At 40.7% G+C, this 19,057-nt stretch overlaps 1 protein-coding gene across 5 annotated transcripts in view; it reads left to right on the top strand.

The window, feature by feature from the left end:
* ncoa2 (nuclear receptor coactivator 2) overlaps window positions 1-19,057 on the top strand; it is a 337,105-nt gene that overhangs the window by 250,228 nt on the left and 67,820 nt on the right. For all 5 annotated transcript variants that reach the window (XM_051929406.1, XM_051929405.1, XM_051929403.1 and 2 more), the window contains exon 12: window positions 11,601-11,793. In XM_051929406.1, the coding sequence (XP_051785366.1) occupies window positions 11,601-11,793 (193 nt within the window). The remainder of the gene's footprint in view (window positions 1-11,600; window positions 11,794-19,057) is intronic.

The following is a 19,057-nucleotide window of genomic DNA, read 5'->3' as shown; positions in this document are numbered from 1 at the left end:
CTCAGGTGCATCCTGTTTCCCCTGATCATCCTTGAGATGTTTCTGCAGCTTAATTGGAGTCCACCTGTGGTAAATTCAGTTGATTGGACATGATTTGGAAAGGCACACACCTGTCTATATAAGGTCCCACAGTTGACAGTTCATGTCAGAGCACAAACCAAGCATGTAGTCAAAGGAATCATCTGTAGACCTCTGAGACAGGATTGTCTCGAAGGCACAAATCTGGGGAAGGTTACAGAAACATTTCTGCTGCTTTGAAGGTCCCAATGAGCACAGTGGCCTCCATCATCCGTAAGTGGAAGAAGTTCAAAACCACCAGGACTCTTCCTAGAGCTGGCCGGCCATCTAAACTAAGCGATCGGGGGAGAAGGGCCTTAGTCAGGGAGGTGACCAAGAACCCGATGGTCACTCTGTCAGAGCTCCAGAGGTCCTCTGTGGAGAGAGGAGAACCTTCCAGAAGGTCAACCATCTCTGCAGCAATCTACCAATCAGGCCTGTATGGTAGAGTGGCCAGACGGAAGCCACTCGTTAGTAAAAGGCACATGGCAGCCCGCCTGGAGTTTGCCAAAAGGCACCTGAAAGACTCTGAGACCATGAGAAAGAAAATTCTCTGGTCTGAGACAAAGATTGAACTCTTTGGTGTGAATGCCAGGCGTCACGTTTGGAGGAAACCAGGCACCGCTCATCACCAGGCCAATACCATCCCTACAGTGAAGCATGGTGGTGGCAGCATCATGCTGTGGGGATGTTTTTCAGCGGCAGGGACTGGGAGGACTAGTCAGGATAAAGGGAAAGATGACTGCAGCAATGTACAGAGACATCCTGGATGAAAACCTGCTCCAGAGCGCTCTCGACCTCAGACTGGGGCGACGGTTCATCTTTCAGCAGGACAACGACCCTAAGCACATAGCCAAGATATCAAAGGAGTGGCTTCAGGACAACTCTGTGAATGTCCTTGAGTGGCCCAGCCAGAGCCCAGACTTGAATCCGATTGAACATCTCTGGAGAGATCTTAAAATGGCTGTGCACCGACGCTTCCCATTCAGCCTGATGGAGCTTGAGAGGTGCTACAAAGAGGAAAGGGTGAAACTGGCCAAGGATGGGTGTGCCAAGCTTGTGGCATCATATTCAAAAAGACTTGAGGCTGTAATTGCTGCCAAAGGTGCATCGACAAAGTATTGAGCAAAGGCTGTGAATACTTATGTACGTGGGATTTCTCAGTTTTTATATTTTTATTAAATTTGCAAAAACCTCAAGTAAACTTTTTCCACGTTGTCATTATGGGGTGTTGTGTGTAGAATTCTGAGGGAAAAAAATGAATTTAATCCATTTTGGAATAAGGCTGTAAGATAACAAAATGTGGAAAAAGTGATGCGCTGTGAATACTTTCCGGATGCGTTGTAGTGTATTATTTAACGTATTCAACTCTAGGCACCCCACATACAGAATAGGAGCCTTGGCTTGAGCTGGGAAACCTTTTTGCCCGTAAGTTGAGCTTTGTCAAAGTGGGGGATGGGAGAGCAGGCTGCTTGCACTGATCGCCACATTTGCAAAACAAAAGACGCAAGTGGTAGAGGTGTGAAGGAATTTAAGATGGGCCAGGATTGTGAGTTTTTTCGTAGGCTTCAGGAATTCTAGCATTAATTTGATTGTCTTACCTAAAGAGTTTCCTCACTGCTTTGGCAAGGATGTTGCCAAGCACTGCACAGCATTTGACTCTTTAAGTGGTGGGATTTTCTGTTTAGTTCTGGGTAGTGTACATTATAAGCTAAGGCCACGCATTTTTCTAAGGAGGAAGGGATGAAGCATAAGATGACAATGATCCACCACGTGAAGCCACTGCTATTCTTTCATCTAAGGCATCCACAGATCATCACTGCTTGCTTGTCTGGTTACACACAGCAGTAAGGTTGACTTTTTCATCATACATTTTCCAGGGCTGTTGGTGAGATGATTCATATTTCAAAATTATAGAGTTTAACTTCAGGTTTTCTGTCATTTTTATTATTTAGGACTTGGCCTTTTTTTCATCCATTTCACTTGGCAGTTAGGCCTAAGATGAAGGGACTGAAAACAAATTATCCTAACAGCCCTCTCCCTATATTAAACCATCAGAATCTATCCTGCATATCTTACTGGGAACTTAAAGAAATAACATAGAAACCATTTGCAAACGCATATGACCGCACTATTTTCTGGCATTTTTTCATTTGCTGCCCATTTTTACTTCACATTATTAATATCTGTCCCTGCTGATTCATATTATTAGATCTTTCAACATGCTACATCTTCTAAACCACTAGCTTTTTTTCCCTAGCTGCCAAGCCATAGATGAGTTTTGAACAATGCTAAGCAATTGACATCCACCTTGTACTTTTTTTTTTCTTTTTTTCTTTAAATTGCTGATGAAACCTTGAGTTGGCAAAAATACATGTTATTTGAGCTATGGGTTTTCATGTTATCAACTTAGAGCTAGTAGACAAAATTTAAAATTTAATTTAAATGATATGTTATCCCTTGCACAATATTCTCCTACTACAAATTGTAGTACACAAGTATGCTTTAAATTTCCATCGACCAAAAAGTGCATAGCAACATCCATCCATTTTCCAACCCGCTGAATCCAGACACAGGGTCACGGGGGTCTGCTGGAGCCAATCCCAGCCAATACAGGGCACAACGCAGGAACCAATCCCGGGCAGGGTGCCAACCCACCTCAGGACACACACCCACACACCAAGCACACACTAGGGCCAATTTAGAATCGCCAATCCACCTAACCTGCATGTTTTTGGACTGTGGGAGGAAACCAGAGCACCCGGAGGAAACCCACACAGACACGGGGAGAACAAACTCCACGCAGGGAGGACCTGGGAAGCGAACCCGGGTCTCCTAACTGCAAGGCAGCAACGCCACCATGTCGCCCTGCATAGCAACATGCGTTTTCTTAATAACTACAAAGTTTAGCTTAACACTTGCAATGCTGTTGTCTATCAAGGGCATAAGTTGCCATTATAGTCATCAAAGTAGATACTCTACAAAGGTAGTTTTCCATGTTCTTGGTGACTTGGATTCTGCATTGTCAAATGGGGATTTTGAACTACTATTACAAACAAAGTACAGTGGAACCTCGGGTCATGACTGTAATTTGTTCCAAAACTCTGGTCGTAACCCGATTTGGTCGTGACCCGAAGTAATTTCCCCCATAGGATTGAATGTAAATACAATTAATCCATTCCAGACCGTACGAACTGTATGTAAATATATTTTTTTAAAGATTTTTAAGCACAAAAATAGTTAATTATACTATAGAATGCACAGCATAATAAATAGTAAACTAAATGTAAAAACATTGAATAACACTGAGAAATCCTTGAACAGAGAAAAGTAACATTGCAAGATTTCACGCTATAGTCTTATGAACCGCTCGCTTTAAAAAAAAAAAAAAAATTTTTTTTAACAAGTTTTAAGCACAGGGAAAACATGAACATTTGAAAAATCCGTAATTTAATAAACAACCAAGAAAAGTAACATTGCAACAATGCACACTACAAACCGATCGCTGTAAACAGAAGTGAAGTGGAGGTTAAAATCCAATAGAAAAAAGTCTTCATTAAATACGAGGTTAAAACAATGCTCGAATCAGTCTCTTTAAAAACAAGCCCGGTGCATTCTTGAACTGCCTTCTTGGCCTTAAGCAGCCAGCCCTCTCTCTCTCGCTCACTCTGACACTCTCTCTCGCTCGCTACACAGGGAATGCACAGGGAGAGACTGAACACGCGCGGAATTCATCGGCGCGTACTAACTGGAAGGGAAACTACCTTGTTCGTCACCCGAGTGTGTGGTCATGAACAGATGCAAAAGTTTGGCGAACTTTTTGGTCGTAACCCGATTTGTACGTGGTCCGAGACGTTCGTGACCCAAGGTTCCACTCTATCATGAAAAACACTTCTGGCTTATCCTCAAATGTAAATGAGCTTGGAATCACCATTACTCCTATATATTCATTTCAGGTGCTCATGAATACTCTTCCTTAAAGTTTGTGGAATTCTTTTTTTTTCCACAGATCTTGCTAGATACCTCCCGGGTCCTCCAGTGACCTAAAGGAACTGCTGCGATTTCTTGGGTTAGAAATCAACACATCCATCCTCTTCCCTATTAAAATACTCTGTCTCCACTACATCTTAAAATAAGGTTAATGTCACTCTGGCTGAATGAAGTAATGTATGTAATATGTACAATCATATGAAAAAGTTTGGGAACCCCTCTTAATTCTTTGGATTTTTGTTTATCATTGGCTGAGCTTTCAAAGTAGCAAGTTCCTTTTAATATATGACATGCCTTATGGAAACAGTAGTATTTCAGCAGTGACATTAAGTTTATTGGATTAACAGAAAATATGCAATATGCATCATAACAAAATTAGACAGGTGCATAAATTTGGGCACCCCAACAGAGATATTACATCAATACTTAGTTGAGCCTCCTTTTGCAAATATAACAGCCTCTAGATGCCTCCTATAGCCTTTGATGAGTGTCTGGATTAAGGATAGAGGTATTTTTGACCATTCTTCCATACAAAATCTCTCCAGTTCAGTTAAATTTGATGGCTGCTGAGCATGGACAGCCTGCTTGAAATCATCCCATAGATTTTAAATGATATTCAAGTCAGGGGACTGTGACGGCCATTCCAGAAGATTGTACTTCTCCCTCTGTACGAATGCCTTTGTAAATTTCGAACTGTGTTTTGGGTCATTGTCTTATTGGAATATGCAACCCCAATGTAACTTCAACTTTGTAACTGATGCTTGAACATTATCCTGAAGAATTTGTTGATATTGGGTTGAATTCATCCGACCCTCGACTTTTAACAAGTCCCTGAACTAGCCACACAGCATAATGGAACCTCCACCAAATTTGACAGTAGGTAGCAGGTGTGTTTCTTGGAATGTGGTGTTCTTCTTCCGCCATGCAGCGCTTTTTGTTATGACCAAATAACTCAATTTTTGTCTCATCAGTCCAAAACACTTTGTTCCAAAATGAATCTGGCTTGTCTAAATGAGCATTTGCAAACAACAAGCGACTCTGTTTGTGGCGTGAGTGCAGAAAGGGCTTTTTTCTCATCACCCTGCCTTACAGATGTTCTTTGTGCCAATTGTGCTGAATTGTAGAACGATGTACAGATACACCATCTGCAACAAAATGTTCTTGCAGGTCTTTGGAGGTGATCTGTGGGTTGTCTAACCATTCTTATAATCCTGCGCATATGCCGCTCCTGTATTTTCTTCGCCTGCCAGACCTGGGTTTAACAGCAACTGTGCCTGTGGCCTTCCATTTCCTGATTACATTCCTTACAGGTGAAACTGACAGTTTAAACCTCTGAGATAGCTTTTTGTAGCCTTCCCCTAAACCATGATATTTCTACTTCGCGAAACGCGGATTTTCTTATTTCGCGGGTGGCTCTGGAACGCAACCCCCGCGATGGAGGAGGGATTACTGTATCCGGAAAACCAAACATGGGGGTTGGTGAGCGAAGCGAACAGGTGGCAAAGCTCCCTAGTACTTCTTAACTGCAAAAACTACTTTATTTGAAAATGAGACGTTAAAGAAAACTTTTTTTTTTTTATAATAGAAACTAGGGGGCTCCGCCCCCTGCTCGCTTCGCTCGCCAACCCCTGTGTTTGGTTAATCCATCCATCCATTATCCAACCCGATATATCCTAACTATAGGCTCACGGTGGTCTGCTGGAGCCAATCCCAGCTAACACAGGGTGCAAGGTAGGAAACAAACCCTGGGCAGGGCACCAGCCCATCACAGGGCACACACACACACACACCAAGCACACACTAGGGACAATGTAGAATTGCCAATCCACCCAACCTGCGTGTCTTTGGACTGTGGGAAGAAGCACCCGGAGGAAAGCCACACAGATACGGGGAGAACATGCAAACTCCACACAGGGAGGACCCGGGAAGCAAACCCAGGTCTCCTAACTGCGATAGCAGCGCTACCCACTGTGCCACCGTTTGGTTAATTGGATATACAATTTTAAAAGCTTTTTTTCTTTTGGAATTGTTTCAGTTTCATTAGTTGCACTTTTACTTTAAAGGTTTATTAAAAACAATATTTGGAATTACCTTTTCTTCAAGATCGCATAGAATTTTGAATCCGTTTTTGGAGACACATTGTGACAATGCAACATATAATCGCCTGAGTGAATATTGTTTCTGTTTCTCTAATTTTTCTAATGGTTGTCCCTGTGATTTGTTAATTGTCATAGCAAAAGCTATTCTCACGGTAAACTGTAAACATTTTAATACGAATAGCATATCACGATCTCCTTTGGTGTCTAATGTTATTCGTGGAATATATACATTACCTTTCTGTTAAAATTTGCATCGCTTCTCCGTCATCATAAATATACACCTGACCGAATTGTGTATTCTTTGAAATTAAACTTGTCGTTGCTTTAACTGTTGTGGGACCACAGATTCTCATAGCGTATGGTCCATTATTGTGTAAATCCACGTTTTGTGCATTGAATGATGCGAAGGCGAAAAGACTTTGTTTTCTACTCTTCGCCTTTTATTTCTGACCTTGCTTTGTCCTGCTATTTTTTTCAATTACACCTGGCTCTTATGATTAATTACCTTTTGTTTGCGCTAATGCGATCTTTACTATCTTTTTTTTTGATACTGTAGCGACTGACGTAATAAAGTGTCACAAAAGTTTTCCTTGAATATTCGCCGACTTCGTAACCCCAAACACAACTTTCTAGCACTCTCTCCAACCCCTCCTCCTCTGGGTCCTGCCTCCCCCTTACCGCATCAATCAATACCCCGCAATTAGTCTTCCGTGCTGTACTCCGCCCCCCTCAATCGGACCTATCAGTCACTTAAAATAAAAAAGGCTTCAACCTGGCTGGGACGCTACAATACTTTTGAATTGTACTGCTTTCATATTCTGTACCTTTATCTGCATGTGTATCGCGCCATCGTTTGTTTGAGCCTTTCGAATTCCACTGCTTTCATAATCTCTTATCTGCCTTTTTTTCTCTCCAATGCTTTTGGGTCTCATTTCTCCGCGTTACTCTTTCTTCTTTGCGTTGTTTCATCTAGAATGTCCTTATACTATTTATATGTGCTGAGAGCACATGATCTGTGCATGCTGCGGATTTACAATTTAAAGAGATTATTTTCATGGGAATTGTTACATATGCATTATTTTCACTTTTATGTTAAAAACATAACAATACTTGTCCTTTATTTCCGGCCCCGTGCATGGTTACATCTCTTTCTCGCAAGACATATAATGCTGCTCACATTGGAATGGGGGCGGTGGTCAGCTGAACGCACGCTAAGGATATGCCGTCGCATCAGCTGTCTTTCTGCTGCTGGCAAGCTGCCTGTTCTGCTTCATGCATCTCGTTGTTTTAAGAGCTGGGAGCACATGATGCGTGTCTGCCAAAAGCAATCCAACAACTGCATGGTTAGATGTCTGTGGACTTGTTTTAAATGATGGATCACTGCCTTATCTCATGTAACGGTGTAAAAACAATAATTGTCCTTTATTTCCAGCCCCGGTTTGTGGTTAAATCTTTTTCTTGCAGAACGTATAATGCTGCTCCCGTTGTGGGGGAGGGGGGGGAGGGAGGGCAGCTGCTGTGGCGTCCTGCAAGATTCTCATGTTCTATATTCCCATGAGACGCTCCGTGGCCATTCTCTTTCATCTCGCGGGTCTTATTTGTCTTTTGTGATGATCACGTATCGTCTCCTAGTCATTCCATCCCACAGGATTTTCTTTTATAATAGAGAGATACAGGTATGGATACAGAATGAAAATGAGACGTTAGATGAAACTTTTTTTTCATTGTAAACTTTTTTTGTACATCACAAAGAACTTTGAGAAGCACTATAAAACTTGGAACAGTGCAGTATCCACACATGACATAACTACTAGGGTTTTCAGTGAATGGTCTGTAAAAGAGAAAATATCCAGTGATTAGCAGTCCTCTGGGTGAAAATGCCTTGTCAGTGCCAGAGATCAGAGGAGAAGGGCCAGACTGGTTTCAGCTGATAAGAAGTCAATAGTAACTCAAATTACCACTTGTTACAACTGAGGTATGCAGAAGAGCATCTCTGAACCCACAATATGTCAGATATAGAAGCAGGTAGGCTACAGCAGTAGGAGATCACACTGGGTGTCAATTCTGTCAGCTAAGAACAGGCAATTGAGGCTACAATTCACACAGGTCCACCAAAATTGGACAATAAAAGATAGTAAAAACGTTGCCGGTATGATGAGTCTCGATTTCTAACATGGCATTAAGATGGCAGGGTAGGAATTTGGTGTCAACATGAAAGCATGGTTCCATCCTGCCTTGAATAAACATTTTAGGCTGGAGGGTGTGGTATAATGGAGTGGGGAATATTTTCTTGGCATACTTAGGGCCTCTTAGTACCAATTGAACATCATTTAATTCCACAGCCTACCTGAATATTGTTGCTTACCATGTCAAACCCTTTATGACCCCAGTGCACCCATCTTCTGATGGCTACTTCCAAAAAAATAACATGCCATGACACAAACCTCAGATCTTCTCAAACTGGTTTCTTGAATATGAAAATGAGTTCATTGTTCTGACATGGCCTCCACAGACACCATCATGGATGTACAGCCAACAAATCTGCAGCTACTGTTGATGCTATCATGTCAATAAAGGCCAAAACTCCTGAGGAATGTTTCCAGAACCTTGTTGAATCTGTGCCATGAAGAATTATGGCAATTCTGAAGGCAAAAGTGGATCCAACATGGTACTAGCAAAGTGTACCTAATAAAGTGGCCGGTGAATGTATATTGATTGAGGACAACACAGTTTTTAAATTTATGACAATGGAAGAACAACAAGCAAATGAACAGGGTCAACAGTCAGGAAGAACAACAACAAGGCTGCGTGGAGGATTGGTCTGGGGGCAAAACAGAGGAAGAGGTAGTAGAGGCCAAAGGCATAAGCACTTTCCTGATGAAATAAGCGCCACAGTTGTGGACATTGTGTCTCAATCATGGCCTTTCAATGGCCAAGGCTGGTCAAAAGGTGCAGCCTAATGTTGGGAGAACAACCATATTCTCAGTTATTGAAACATTTTGTGGAGACAACAGTACAGTACTGTATACTTACTGTAATGCTTTATATTAGTGTTCCCCTTGCAATTTACAGTATACAGTAAATAAGCGTCATATATCTGTACCAGTGGTATGCAAATGTCTGGGCACCCTTTCTTAAAATGTTTGTTACTGTGAATAGTTTAAGAAAACAGACGATGAACTGATGGCCAAAAGGCATATAAAGATGACACCGTGCTTTTCAGCATTTTATGCAAGATTAATGTTGTTTTTGTACAATTGTACAGTGAAAGGAAAAGAGCACCAAGCAAATGTTTGGGCACCCCAAGATATCTGAAGTCCTAGATATCTTTTACTCAGGTTCTGCTCTAAGCTCCCATCTCCAGTTTGGGAGCTCTTGAACCCGACACCATCGGTAATGTAACCGGATGAGCTGGACTGTGAAGACATCAACAACAAAGCAGTGGATGGTGCGTAAAGGTGCTTTTATTTAAAAATAAAATCAACAGTGTCCGAATAAATAGTGCAGTGTTGCAGTCATTAAATAATCCATTTAAACCGGTAAAAATTCCAGACAATTAAAACCAGGCTAAACAAGATTAATATCCTGCTGACAACATTGGGGTCGCACCAACCAAGCTCTGCTCCTTCCCAGATTCTGCAGCTCACTTAAGGTATATTCTGCGGGAAAGACTTCAGCCACCGCAGTCCTCATTCTGCCTACCCCCGCCATGGCTGCGTCTACCTGACTGCTCGAGGTCGGTTGTCCTCCCATCTTCCTTCTCGCACTCGGTCATCCCTCGGATTCCTAGGGCGGACTTTTCCCCGATCGTACCCACTCTTCTATTAACTCAGTGGGTACAATCCTGTCCCACGAACGCCGATCAATCGCTCCATCTGGGACCCCTGACCGTGCTGACCTCTGTCTTCCACAGCAGGCTGGTGTGGCAATTAGCAGCTCCTGGCTTCAATTACAGATGTGGATGATTCCTCACCTGCGCACAAGCAAGGAAACACCTGCCTCACACAGCGTCCAGGAATGGCTACCATGCCCCCTCTTTAAGCCGTGAGTGCGGTGATTATCTGTTTAAAAACTGGCCTTTTTAATCTGAGCTGTGGACCTGCTATACCACACTTGTTCACAATCATAGTTAGGAAACCCCAGATGATGCAAATGGCAAAGCTGTATAAATTTTGTGACTCCTCGCACCTTCGTCCAACAATCAGCAGCCTTGGACTCTCCTTAGAAGCTGCCAGCACTCTGAAAAATAAAATTATTGATGTGTAGAAGGCTACAAGAAGATAGGAAACCAGTATCTGAAAACGCTTTACTAAGTTCATAATGTTAAGAAATGGCATGTTTAAAGTTGCTTAAGTCACCTTTTTTCCCCATTCTGATGCTCGGTTTGAATTTCGGCAGGTTGTCATCAGTGTGTTCATGCCTAAATGCATTGAGCTGTTGCAATGTGATCGGAGGAATAGATCTTTGCATTATGAAGCAGTTGCTCAGGTGTACCTAATAAAGTGGCCTGCGTGTGTATGCTTGAAGGTTCATGAGATGCATCTCTGAGCTACAGTATTTAGTGGATTGCCTAATCATTGGTTGATCTAATGCTTCAAATATACTCCTTTATTGGTGAAGTTCACCTGAGAGCAATTCTCCAATTCAAGGCACATTTACCAAAAAAGTCTTGGTCAAGCATTTTTGAGAATTTCAGTTCTATCATCTGAGAAATGATACCAAAGTGATGAAGAAAAGCTGTAAAACTAACCTTTTACCTTTATGCATACAAAAATAAAAACCGTAGTGTAAACATCAGTAGTGCATAATTCTTTACATTTATATAGTAGTTGTAGTTAGCTTTACCATCTTGCAATACAGTATTTGATCCATAAGTGTGATCATAGTGGTGTCTTTATTTGTAGTTAGTGAACTCCTTCTGGTTATAATGGATTGGTACCATATCATGGGACATTTTTTTCACTTTGCACTAATTACTGCTGACATGAGCTTTGGCTTCTTGCAGCCTTGCTGTGAAATAATGCATATTTTGAAATTAATGAATAGACTGGTAGATTTAGAAGATCTGCAAAGGTACAAAAGTAAAACCTTATTCCTTTCTGTGGGTACAGAAGTGCAAGTGAAAATAACCAGCTGCAAAGTGTATTACAAAGTTTTAGTAAATTTCTTTGTTTTGAATCCATCAATTCTGAAAAGTAATATGAATGATGTTGGTTTTGTGTTTTATTCTCTACACAATGCATCAATTTATTTATCTGCATTTGTTCAAGTACCTCACATGCCACATTTTCTAGATGATACTCAAAACAAATTTTACTACAAAGTATAGGCACAAATTTAGTCAATTGCTAATTTTTTTTAAAGTTATGTATTTATAAATGACTTCGCATAGGAAGTGGAAATCAAATATGGAGATGTAGATTAACAGAAGCATTTTTTTTTCTTTTTTTACAGTCAAAAGAATTGGATGACATTCTGGATGACCTGCAGAACAGCCAGCTTCAGCTGTTCTCAGAACCTCCCCCTGCTTCTGTACCAGCTGCAATTGACAAACAAGCCATCATTAATGATATACTTCAAATCACTGGAGAAAGTAGTCCTGGATCATCTCTAGGACAAAAGCCATTTCCTACTATGACCCAAAGTAGTAAGTGATTCTTAATTATGTGGTTGACCAAGATACGCATTTTGTACAGGATTACAGTGCGTTTTTCATGTTCATTCTATTGAATAAGTATAATTTTGAAGCCCTGCCTAATGTCATTAATCCTGGCAATGTTAAGTGGTTGTACTTTTAAGTGCATAATAATTATGATAATAATAATGAATTTCATTTATATGGTGCATTTCCCATGCTTAAGATACTTTGTTAATAATTGTATGGTTCCTGTTTTAGTCTGGAATCTTTTGATCTTATATGTTCAAATCTATTATAGTTAAGATGGTCTGATTAAAATGCACTTGTACCTTTTGATTACTCGAGGTTTGCTATTTTCTCGTTCTAGACTTAGCAGTCTGCTATTAGCGAAGAGATGATATATTAATGTGGGAAAACTGCCACTCAGAATCCGTAGTAGTAGTTTATAGCTTCAGAATTAAACTTTATTATATGTGGGTTTTCTCCAGGTGCTCTGCTGTCCTCCTGCACTCCAATGACATGCAGTTTAGGTTGATTGGCAATCCCAAATTGGCCCTAGTATGTGATTGGGGTTTGGTTGTGTATATGAGTGTTCTCCCTGCAATAGGCTGGTGTCCTGTCTAGAGTTTATTCCTGCCTTGCACCCTATGATAGCCAGGACAGATCCAGCCAAACCCCTGCGACCCTGTTTAGGACTAAGCAGGTTACAAAATGTCAAACAAAAATTTGCATTTGACTTGATTCATTTTCTAAGATTTTTATTTACTCTGCAATACAGTACACCCTTGAAATTTGCAAGGGTTACGTTCCTAGAGCACCCACGAATTGTGAAAAACCGCATATTATGAATGTGGTTAAAAAATGCCTATTTTTATAGTTTAAACCCTAAATATGCCCCCAAAACACTTTAATTTCATTTCAACCTCAGCTTAATACATCAACTAAAAAAAAGAATGTAAACGAATAATTTCATTTCAACCTCAGCTTAATACATCAACTAAAAAAAAGAATGTAAACGAAAACCCATATACTGTACAGTACTGTACTGATATGTCACCCGCAGTGCTAGAATGTAAAATACTGCTATATGTACTGTAATTCATGCAAGCGGGTTTTCATTGCCAGAAGCCTTAGAAGGTGCAAGGCATTTCGACGGCATCTTGGGGCTTTAACCCTTATACTGCCACATACTTGGGGGTTAATGCATCTCTGGACGCCAAATACTTTTTTGCTGCACTTTTTAAGTAAACGTCACAATTCACAAAGAAAAAGTGAAATTTTAATGGAACGCGTTGTTTTTTTTTCATGCAAAGAGCATCACAATTACTGCATCACTGATCATTTTACTCACTGCCAATGAACTGTAAAAGCTATTTAAAAAACTACTGGAACAATATGTACAAGGTGCAACTGACACGACTGATGAAATTCAGTAAATCACCAAGCCAGCTGCGCTTGAACTGGCTGCACGCAAGCACACAGAGGTAAATGCTGACGCTGGCAGGCTAGTGTAGTGCAGCGGCTCAATCCCAGAGACAGTGAGGCTGCAGGGGCCGGCAGTGGTCATAAGCTGGCTTCTCAACGAATGTACAGTACTGACTGATCAGTTCTGGCGTGCTGGTAAATTGCATTGGGAACTGACAATAGCCAATTGTGGTGTTCAATGAATATACTCGGCTCCTATGTGCTGGCAAATGGCACTGGGAAACGACTGTAGCTGGTTGCAGTGGTTTAAGGATTAAGAAGAACAAAACAGAAAACACGAGAACATTCCGCTGGAGATGCGTCACAAGGCAGCAGTCAATCAACAGTCCGGTGCCGCTAAGATTCACACCGTGGAGAAGACGGTGATTTATTTATTTTTATGGTGGAAATTCCAGGGACGCACCCAGCCTTGACCCAACCCGCATGCACTCACAAACAGAGACAAAAACAAAGCAAACCGGTAATCAAACAGCAAATAAAGAATGTAATGAAAACAAATGAAAACAATGAAACCATCCCTGTTCACCTTACGGCGATTAAATACAACAAAGCGCCATCAAAGCACACACAATAAAGTCTATGAAAAATGGCAACGGATGAAATGTAATGATGACGATAGATAGTCTAGAGATCCGCATGTTGAATGGGAATGTAAAGATAGTCCTTCACTGAAATGGTGAAGACGGGTGGACGGGTTCAGGAGCTCTCCTTTCTTCGCAGGATAGCAATGAATCCACTTATAGTATTCATGTACACAGGCAGACAATTCAGACCCCAACCACGAAACGATCCAGGTCATAACGAATAAGTACAGGTAACCCAACAGAAGGCAGGCAGAGAGACAGGAACTTGAAACAAAAATTACAAAAACTTCTTTTTTTCTTTTGGTCACCGGCCTCCTTTTTAAAAGCCGCGCTGACATCCTTTGACCCCAACAGCCCCTGCACCATCAGCAGAAGATCAGTCGGAGCCACTGCAGGGACTGTTGAGAGTTACAGTTTCAAATTCTATTGGCTACTTTAACCATCCCAAGCCGTGTTTTCCTCTACAGTTGCTTCCTGTTCTCTCTACAGTGTGGTATTGCCACGATAAAAGCCATAAAAAATTGCTGAGGATATTTGCGGTTTCCGCTAACAATTATTAGTTAGGTTCTAAGGAAAAATCCGTGAACGACTGAGGCCTCGAACCCTGAACCACGTCTTCGCGGGGGTTTACTGTAATGTTCAGTATTTGGAAAAAAGTTTCTTACTTTTACTTTACAAATTGTTAATGATCTGAAAGTTCTTCTTTTTGGCTCACATCATTATAAATGTTTTTCAGATATTTACCATTTTTTGCTGTCTAAGGCCCGAAATAAAGGCTTGATAATGCTGGTCAACAACTGCTGTCATAAAATGAGTTCTGAATTTCTATATCCATCCATCCATCCATCCATCCTACCGTGGGGCAAAAAAGTATTTAGTCAGCCACCAATTGTGCAAGTTCTCCCACTTAAAAAGATGAGAGAGGCCTGTAATTTTCATCATAGGAATACCTCAACTATGAGAGACAAAATGAGAAAACAAAAAATCCAGAAAGTCGCATTGTCTGATTTTTGAAGAATTTATTTACAAATTATGATGGAAAAAAAGTATTTGGTCAATAACAAAAGTTCATCTCAATACTTTGTTATATACCCTTTGTTGGCAATGACAGAGGTCAAACGTTTTCTGTAAGTCTTCACAAGGTTTTCACACACTGTTGCTGGTATTTTGGCCCATTCCTCCATGCAGATCTCCTCTAGAGCAGTGATGTTTTGGGGCTGTCACTGGGCAACACGGACTTTCAACTCCCTCCAAAGATTTTCTATGAAGTTGAGATCTGGAGACTGGCTAGGCCACTCCAGGACCTTGAAATGCTTCTTACGAAGCCACTCCTTCGTTACCCGGGCGGTGTGTTTGGGATCATTGTCATGCTGAAAGACCCAGCCACGTTTCATCTTCAATGCCCTTGCTGATGGAAGGAGGTTTTCACTCAAAATCTGACGATACATGGCCCCATTCATTCTTTCCTTTACACGGATCAGTCATCCTGGTCCCTTTGCAGAAAAGCAGCCCCAAAGCATGATGTTTCCACCCCCATGCTTTACAGTAGATATGGTGTTCTTTGGATGCAACTCAGCATTCTTTCTCCTCCAAACACGACGAGTAGAGTTTTTACCAAAAAGTTCTATTTTGGTTTCATATGACATTCTCCCAATCCTCTTCTGGATCATCCAAATGCTCTCTAGCAAACTTCAGACGGGCCTGCACATGTACTGGCTTAAGCAGGGGCACTGCAGGATTTGAGTCCCAGGTGGCGTAGTGTGTTACTGATGGTAGCCTTTGTTACTTTGGTCCCAGCTCTCTGCAGGTCATTCACTAGGTCCCCCCGTGTGGTTGTGGGATTTTTGCTCACCGTTCTTGTGATCATTGTGACCCCACGGGGTGAGATCTTGCGTGGAGCCCCAGATCAAGGGAGATTATCAGTGGTCTTGTATGTCTTCCATTTTCTAATAATTGCTCCCACAGTTGATTTCTTCACACCAAGCTGCTTACCTATTGCAGATTCAGTCTTCCCAGCCTGGTGCAGGTCTACAATTTTGTTTCTGGTGTCCCTTGACAGCTCTTTGGTCTTGGCCATAGTGGAGTTTGGAGTGTGACTGTTTGAGGTTGTGGACAGGTGTTTTTTATATTGATAGCGATTTCAAACAGGTGCCATTTATACAGGTAACGAGTGGAGGACAGAGGAACCTCTTACAGAAGAAGTTACAGGTCTGTGAGAGCCAGAAATCTTGCTTGTTTGTAGGTGACCAAATACTTATGGTGGAAAATAATTTGCAAATAAATTCTTTAAAAATCAGACAATGTGATTTTCTGGATTTTTTTTCTCATTTTGTTTCTCATTGTTGAGGTATACCTATGATGAAAATTACAGGCCTCTCTCATCTTTTTAAGTGGGAGAACTTGCACAGTTGGTGGCTGATTAAATACTTTTTTGCCCCACTGTATATATGTGTGTGTGTGTGTGTGTGTGTGTGTATATATATATATATATATATATATATATATATATATATATATATATATATATATATCAAATGTACAGTAACTTTTGATATCATAGCATTGCACTTTTTTTTCGGTGCTTCCATGGAGAGCAACCCTCTTTATTTCAATGGCATTTTCGAATCATTTTTCAGTTCACTAACCATGGAAAGCAAACATTTAAGTCCTGCACTGTTTGTGGGAGAGAATCAATACAGGGAGCTGCATGCCTTAAATAAACTTTAAGAGCTGAATAATGCAATTAAATGCTCTTGTATACTTTCTTGTGTTGCCCCTGAGCAAGTTTTGGATTTTGGACAGTAATATACTCTTACAAAAATGAAAATTTCATTAATGTAAATGCCAATCATAATAGTCTGTGTAGCCCGTGAATATACATAATACTTTAGCAATTCCATCCAGAGTGAGACAGGGACTCTTGCTATAACCTTCTAAGCAGTTAGTAAGTTTATTTGCATATTGGTATAAAACATAAAAACATCTGCATTTTTATTAGGAATAATATTTTTTAAAGCAGCAAATGGTCACACAATAAGAGGAAAAAAAAAATCCATGCATACAAGTGAAAAAAGAAACTGCATAAAGAAAGATGTGTTGAGAATCAATTTATGATTGTTGTTATTGTGAGTTGTGAGCTGCATAGTGATATCCAACCTAATTTTATGGCTTCAGGCTGTTCCGTTTTTTTTAAGTTTGATTGCTGATTACATTTAAAAAAGTAATGTGAACATTTAAGAAAAAAAAGAATCACTTTTTGTACTTTTTGGTTATAACCGTTGTTGGCGATTTCGCGGTTCTTGTGCTATATGTAAACAGGGAACTACTAAAGTAGCAACTGCAGACAAACTTGTCTTGTGTTACTCTGGCTTCCTTCTGTGCCATACTGGGTAAAGATGGTTAATGATAAAGACAGATGTATTTAAGTTTAATACAGTGGAACCTCGGTTTGCGAGTAACTTGGTTTACGAGTGTTTTGCAAGACGAGCAAAAATTAATAAATTTTGACTTGATAAACGAGCGAGCTCTTGCAGTACGAGTAGTATGTGTACGCTTTGTCTGCTGAGCGTCATGTGATCACAACTGAGCTGATGGTTCTTCTCTCTCTCGCTGTGGGATTGTGGGCAATCGTCTCCTATTCTCCATCCGAGTCAGCGTGCCTCACTCATATATTCAACATCCGTACGAGCGTATATTGTTTACTACAGCATTAGCATTGTGACTGTGTGTGTGTGTGTGTGTGCGCGCGCGCTCGTGTCTGTCTGTGTCTGTCTGTGTGTGTGTGTGTGCGCTGTGACGTGCGAGTCCCCATCTTGCACCCTAAAACACGAAGCTGAGTCTCAGTACTTTAGCAACACCAGCTTTATTCAGCTTGAAACAGCAACAGAGTGGTTATTTATACACAGACACAGCAGTCAGGCAGGGCCCTGCACATTTATAATTTTCCTTGTTCCTTGTATCACCCATCGACGGCAGGCGCTTATAGCATGTCCGCAATCTTTTCGGATTCACTTTTACAGTGAACTGCTACAGCACTGGGAGACTGCGATTGCTTTGGGACGTTCTTCTGCGTGTCGTCCCGTTGGGTGCAATCCCACAAGACTTTAGAAACTCACTCACACCAGCCGTGATTCTTTTCAAAGGTAAAGTGCAGATTAATTTGTTTTATGTATTTTTACTTTATATTTTGTATTAATCACTTTTATATGAATAGTTTTGGGTTGTGGAACAAATCATCTGAGTTTCCATTATTTCTTATGGGGAAATTCACTTTGATATACGAGTGCTTTGGACTACGAGCACGTTTCGAGAACGAATTATGCTCGCAAACCGAGGTTCCACTGTATTCCTTTTTGCTCCAGTGACGCCCCTGTTTGTGGCCCATTCCATGCTTTGCCTATAGGGGCGCTAGTACTTTTGTGGCAAAAGTTCATTACTGGCTGATGCAATGCAAATGAGCATTTTTCCAGCAAGTAGTTTTATTACTGCATATGCAGCTGGTAGCTGAATCAAAATGCAATTTTGAATTAATTTCTGTGTAGTTATTAGAGTTGGATTGAAAGTGAAAAATATTAAAGGAGCCCCTATAAAATGGTTGAGTGTTGGATATTGAGCAAACTAAAAAAACCAAGATAATAACCAATTATTTGTTTTGCCACCAACCATGGTTATAAACCACTCCCAACTTCCAAATTTTGTAGAAGGAAAACTGACTAAAAATAGTTAATTTTGCAGGAGGAAGCCCACACTTTGAACTTTTTACTTTATATTCTACAAGAGTTATTTGTTTAAAACCTAATATTCTGGAGCCAGATATCTGCAAGGTATACTGGAACCAACTCCCAAAAGAACCAAATACAAAATTTTATTTCTCGTACAGTTTTTACTTTCATCTTTTGTAAGTCATTCAGCTGAACATCAAATTTGTTTTGACTCATGTTAGTGGGAAAAACTATGCCATTTATAACTAATAATAATAATGTTTTATTTATGTTATCCCTTTCATACACTCAAGGACACTTTACAATTCAATACACACATTAACAAGACAGTAGAAATTACATACACGAAAAAGAATACAGTAATCCCTCGCTATATCGCGCTTCGACTTTCGCGGCTTCACTCCATCGCGCATTTTATATGTAATATTTAAATATACAGTAATCCCTCCTCCATCGTGGGGGTTGCGTTCCAGAGCCACCCGC

This window comes from Erpetoichthys calabaricus, chromosome 6 (genome assembly GCF_900747795.2).
Source record: "Erpetoichthys calabaricus chromosome 6, fErpCal1.3, whole genome shotgun sequence".
Classification (NCBI taxonomy): domain Eukaryota; kingdom Metazoa; phylum Chordata; class Cladistia; order Polypteriformes; family Polypteridae; genus Erpetoichthys; species Erpetoichthys calabaricus.
Note: the sequence above shows the minus strand (reverse complement) of the source record. Positions and strands in the feature narration are given on the sequence as shown.